The 6270-nt window shown below is 37.5% G+C and overlaps 1 protein-coding gene across 1 annotated transcript in view; it reads right to left on the bottom strand.

The window, feature by feature from the left end:
- Positions 1–5961, bottom strand: part of LOC309474543 (uncharacterized protein) — a gene marked incomplete at its 3' end in the record, with an annotated part of 6243 nt that extends 282 nt beyond the window's left edge. Inside the window, exons 1-6 of the mRNA XM_082137077.1 lie at positions 5018–5961; positions 4580–4654; positions 3878–4469; positions 1999–2145; positions 1859–1912; positions 3–40 (exon numbers count right to left, since the gene is read on the bottom strand). Of these exons, the coding sequence (XP_081993203.1) occupies positions 3–40; positions 1859–1912; positions 1999–2145; positions 3878–4469; positions 4580–4654; positions 5018–5185 (1074 nt within the window). The 5' untranslated portion in view covers positions 5186–5961. The remainder of the gene's footprint in view (positions 1–2; positions 41–1858; positions 1913–1998; positions 2146–3877; positions 4470–4579; positions 4655–5017) is intronic.
- Positions 5962–6270: the final 309 nt, after the last annotated feature.

The raw sequence follows: 6270 nt of genomic DNA, 5'->3' as shown, positions 1-6270 counted from the left end.
GCCACTCTTCTGGATCCATGTTCCTCATCAGCATAATTCCCTGGAAGATAGGCAAACAAAAATGAATAGATCACAAAATGTGTTGTCCAGTTGAAGCCATCAAAACATGAGTTCAGTTAATGCCACAGTTGACAAGAAATTGCAGTTTACTTTTCTTAATTCACTTTGGGTATCAGTTGGTGTCTCACTCGATGTTATTTCACCAACTTTACTAGCCCACATTAGAGTGTGGACATTATGGAGTGTATTTTTAGAATGTCTTTACTGTTCATCTATTTATGTGGCCAAACCTTTTGATATTTGAATTAATTGCAGTAAGTAATACTACAATTAGTAACATGTCTTAAGTAATTTTGGCATTGTACTTCAACACACCGTATTTTAAATGAAACAAAGACTATGGGGTTTAAGGTCTGATTCTCAGTTTAAATCTGATTTCATAAGGTTAGCTAAATAGTGATGGAACTTGGTCTGAAAGTTTAGTCTTGATATTGAAACCGTACGTAACAATCAGCCTAATACTACTTTTAACCTCTTAATCTTCCAGATTTTGTGGCATGTTGTGACTCAGTCATCAAGACCAATTCATTTTTAGTCTTTTAACTAACTTGCTAAAAAGAGAATTAATAGAACGTACTCATGGGCAATCAAGAGAACATGTGAAGAGAAGGAGGTAACTTTACTTTTATCTCAAATTCAGTATACATTTCCTGATAATAAAGTAAGTGTATATGCTCCCTTGCAGACAAGATGTTTTGTACAAATGCAGTACAGTTAAATTTAGGGCTATTTATCTCTTTCTTTAAAGTCCACATGAAATCAAAATTGACCATATTTACTTTGTTTGGCTAAATTGATCGTTTTGTGGTGAACAATTCATCCATGCAAGTCAATCCACACAAAAATGTTTTGGCTTCGTAATCTTTAATCAAAATCTGAAAATGCCCCTCCCCTCTGCATTGGAGGACCTTCTCCGATGACGTAGGTTTGAAGAATTGGTTTGGGAAACACTTAACCACTCCCCTCAAACCGTTAGTCTGTTATGAGCAGAGATGGAGAGGAGGAGCGCTAGAGTAAAACCCTGCCCTCTGTTCAATATTCCTTTTCACTGGGAAATACGTCATAACACTGGAGAAAAGTCGTTTGCAACTTCCGGTTCACGCGGACTTTAAGATTACTCTTGCATTTTGATAGTTTAAAACTTCAGAGACAGGAAACATCACAAAGACGTGCATAATAATCCTTCTGTTAAAGGGATACTTCACCGTTTTTTCATTTTAAAACTATGCTATTCCCTTAACTAAGACGAGTTGATACATACCTCGCTCTAGCACGCAGCGACACTTTGATAGCACTTAGCTTACCCCAGTATATTCAATGGTATCTAACAGCAATGAATTTAGAAGTGACCAAACACCTCCACGTTTTCCCTATTTAAATACAGTTACACGAGTAGTTACACGACCAAGTATGGTGACACAAAATAAAACGTGGCTTAGACACGCTTAGAAAAGTGCCACGTTGTGTCACCATACTTGGTCGTGTAACTGTATTTAAATAGGGAAAACGTGGAGGTGTTTGGTCGCTTCTAGCTTCATCTCTGTTTGGATCCTAATGAATGAACTGGGCTAAGCTACGTGCTTTCAAAGTGTCGCTGCGTGCGATTGAGTGCACACACTGAGACGAGAGAGGTATGTAGCAACTCGTCTTAGTTAAGGGAATAGCATAGTTTAATATGAAAAAAATGGTGAAGTATCCCTTTAAGGGAGTTGGGCAAAGTAAGAATTTCATTGTAGGGTATAAACCACTGTGTTTTTTTCTGTGCATAGACAATAAACCTCTTGAATCTGAATCTTACCTTCAGAGGGAGGTACACTCTCACTTACTCTGGACGACACAAATGACACTGATCCTGTTGAAAACATAATTTAACAAGTTACTTTTGTCACAGGAAAAAATACATTTTATCAGCAGTGACTATGAATTGAGTTAACATACCAAAGTCTCCCATGTCATGATCTTGCTCTGTGGTTGTAGAGTCAATAGCCATAGGCTCCACAGTTCCAAACTCTGATGCGGTGAGATCTGTGTTGCTGTCATCAGATTCGCTCCCACTGTCTTCAGCATCACTTAATGCAATCTCATCTGGAAAATGGCATTAGTAAAACTCAGAGGTGGAAAGAGTACCTGAAAACCATACTGAGTAAAAAGTCAGATACCTTGCAGCATAAATTACTCTATTACAACAAGTTACCAATACGACTTGAGTAAAAGTGATTTTAACAGTACTTTAGTATTTTACTTGTAGTGGAGTGGCTAAGTGCTTATGTTTGGCAGAATCGTTCAGTTTATGATACAAGCGTGAAAATTGGCATGAGCAGTCTCCATGGGTCACTCGACAAGAAAATTGTCCGAGCCACTTGAAATTTCAAGATGGTGGCCATTTTTCAAGATGGCTGACACCTTAGTGGAGCAGTTAAGTGATATAGTGGTTTATTTGGTGATACAAGCATGCAAATTGGCATGAGCAGTCTCTTTGGGTGTGGGTCACTTGACAATAAGCCACCTACAGCTACTTGAAATTTCAAGATGGCGGCCATTTTTCAAGATGGCCACCACCTTACTGGAGCAATTAGGCTTAAGAAATCATTTAGTTGGTGATGCAAGCATGAAAATTGCCATGAGCCTAATTGCTCCACTAAGGTGGTGGCCATCTTGAAATTTCAAGTAGCTGTAGGTGGCTTATTGTCTAGTGACCATCAGAGACTGCTAATGCAATTTTTCGGCCATCATGAAAAATTAAAAATCTTGAAATTTCAAGTGGCTCGGACAATTTTCTTGTCAAGTGACCCATGGAGACTCCTCATGCCAATTTTCACGCTTGTATCATAAACTGAATGATAATATCACTTAGCCGCTCCACTATTGTACTAAATTAAGGCTCAAAGATGCACTAGTCCTTGACACCTGAGAGATGCAGGTGAAAATAAGAAACAATGATTTGTAAAATGAGAAGTCATGTTTATTTTCTAAAATCTAAATAAAACTGAACACCTCAATAGTGCAATAAATCAGGGTCGACACAACAGCCTCTTAAAGGGATTGTTCACCCAAAAATGAAAATTCTGTCTTCATGTAGTCAACCTCAAGTTGTTCCAAACCTGTATACATTTCTTTGTTCTGCTGTACACAAAGATAGATATTTTATATATTTTTGTAACCAAGCAGATCTTGCCAGCCATTGACTAGTACAGCAGAACAAAGACAAGTTTGGAACAACTTGAGGGTGAGTAAATGACAGAATATTCATTTTTGGGTGAACCATCTATTTAAGCGTCTACAAACTCTCAAGTCTCAGTTAAGCTCAAATGCACAAAAAGGCCACACGTAAACCAATATCCTCCAAAAAGGCCTTGTCAATATAGTGGATAAATAAAATAATGTTAAGTAAAATTAAATAGTCAAAGTCTACTTGCACTGGATGTGCTGGTTTTGGACTCATCACTGGCTGCAGTTTTGCAAAGTAACTATTTTTACTTGAGTAGTTTTGAGCTATTATACCCGTTTTATACCCGTTTATGTTTAATGTGGTCCATGAGCACATAAGATAAATGATTACACAATATGATATGTTAATATTAACGTAATTCGACTGCACCTACACAAACATATTTTTGAATTACTGTCCAGCCATACTGTAGACTTAAGTTTATATTTCTGAATAGTAGTCCTCGACTCATATTTGGACATGAAAGGTGATTTTTTTTTTCTTGGAAAAGGATGCTGACGACGCCAAGTCTAGATGTTTATAAATTAACATTCAAAGGAAAAAACAAAAACTCAGATAATATCTACAAGGGCTAATGTCTGTACAAACCTTCAATTTCAATCTCATCCAGCGACTTCCCCTGCATGCTGGAAAGGTTTCCTTTCTCCATTGACAAGAGGAGTTTGGAAATCTTAGCCAGTTGTGTTGTGGGAACTGGTAATCTGTAGAAGTCGCGGTGAACATGAATGTCGTGACCCAGGAAATCTGCAACCTGATCAAGTTCATTGTGTTTTAAATTAACTCCACACTGGCTTGCATGAACACGCAAACAGTCCTGTCCTCTGTTGTGGCTCATTGACGTTGGTCTTGCAAACAGGAAGACATTTGTGGCACAAATGCCACATTCAGTACTTCTACTGGCAAGTAGTGACAAAGCATTCACCACACTTGGTGTGAGCAGAACGGCAACCTTTCTGCCCCTTTTCCCCATGATTTCAATTCGGCTGAAATAGTTACAAAGCTTCTGTTCAGTCTTCGACAACCCCAGTGAAACATCTTCATGGAGCTTTGTGTTGTCCCTTTCATGAAAACTTTTGAGGCGGATTTTCGAAACTTCCCCAGCACGTCTTCGATTGAAGACAATGATTTGTGCAAGTGTGAGTTTTGCAAGTTGAGCATAGTTCTGAGTGGTGGCCTCTTCCTTCAAAGAAAGACAGAGGAAAACCTTGATTAAAACTCACTGACAACTTTTCTGATATCAACAATCAAGAGCAAGATATTAATAAAAATCTATCTTTTGTGAGGACATACCTCTTCAGTATCATCAGTTGTGGATGGGGGATTTGTGGTACCACACATCTTTGGAGCCATTTCATCATCAAGGCCCTGTAAAAAGAAAAAAACAAACAAAAAATATTGCAGTCCAAGTGTTCTTAAAAACCAAAGTGATGCCTCTGGGGACGGGACCCTGTAAACTGTATGGACCTCCCAAGTCATGTTTGGGTGGGGTTCAGTGTTTGATACACATACACTCAGATATTATACTGACTGAAGCTTGAAAAAGCACGTTTAGACAAATGTCCTTCCATTCCATTGTCCACATAAAGCATGTTCTACTCAGGCGCCTGTCCACATAAAGCATGTTCTACTCAGGCGACCACACACACACATATATATATATATATATTGAAATAGGTTGGTAGATTTAACATTTTGCCACAAATAAGTTGTACATGAGATTTAATTTACCTCTCCAACCTTGGTGAGTGGGCTGAGCTCTGGACTAGTCTGATTCGGGTGGCTGACGGCTGTATGGCTGCACTTGCTCTCAGTGGTCAGCTGTAGAAGATGAAACAGAGACAAAAGACAATAAAGAGAAAGTCCTGGGAACGTGATACTAGAGAGGACATTTGACATCTGAATAAAAAAATAAAATAAACCATTCTACTGTTGACAGAAAGACCTTGATTAAAAAACAGACAACTTTTCTGATATTAACAATCAAGAGCAAGATATTAATAAAAATCTATCTTTTGTGAGGACATACCTCTTCAGTATCATCAGTTGTGGATGGGGGATTTGTGGTACCACACATCTTAGGAGCCATTTCATCATCAAGGCCCTGTAAAAAGGAATAAAAAATAAAAATAAAAACATTATATAATTATATAAATCATTATATAAAACTACACTCTGATGAACACAGCATTTGATGACTTGTTCTACCAGTCTGTAATGGTCAGTATCATCTATGGTGTGCTGGTTAGGTTGTGCTAACAAACTGCTAACAAAAGCAATAAAAATCATGTTCCACCTGAAGCTAGATGGAAATGTACAGTATTTTGGTATGTGAAATGTTCTATGGTTAAAGCATTTCTTATATGAGAACTATCAATTTCACAAAGTTAGTTAAATAAAGTCAAGAATATAAAAACACTGTTTTTAACTTTTTTTTTTTTTTAAATAACACTCTACACACAGCATGTTTTGTATATTGATCATTGTGGTTGGTTACTATGGTACCAATTAATTTATCTTACAGGTTTAGTACACTAACAGAACATCATAAACACATTACATTTATTTAATGGCCTGAAAGCACTCATATTAATGATATCACAGCCTTCCTGTGTCACTGCAACTTCATATTTAAACAAAATAATGTTGGGCTACTAAGAAAATATTTAATTCTATAAAACAAACACAATATCTGTAGTAAAAGTTAAGGCTTTAACTAGCTACGCCCTGCTCGTTAAGCCATGCGAAAGCCACAGCTCAACTTAACCTAGCTAGCTTTCATTTTAAAAACAAAACTACCAAATTTGACCTGCTGGCAATGTTACTTCTGTCCTCATCTCTACCTGCTGTCCTCCACCTCTTTAGCCCGAGGCTTAATGAGCAGGACATGTTGATAGCCACTCAAGCTAGCTCAGCTAACATTGTGGTAAATATATAGCATTTTACAGTAATTGTAAGTCACAAGTTACACTTTCTTGCAAATA

Source organism: Leuciscus leuciscus (genome assembly GCF_965113295.1).
Source record: "Leuciscus leuciscus genome assembly, chromosome: 14".
Classification (NCBI taxonomy): domain Eukaryota; kingdom Metazoa; phylum Chordata; class Actinopteri; order Cypriniformes; family Leuciscidae; genus Leuciscus; species Leuciscus leuciscus.
Note: the sequence above shows the minus strand (reverse complement) of the source record. Positions and strands in the feature narration are given on the sequence as shown.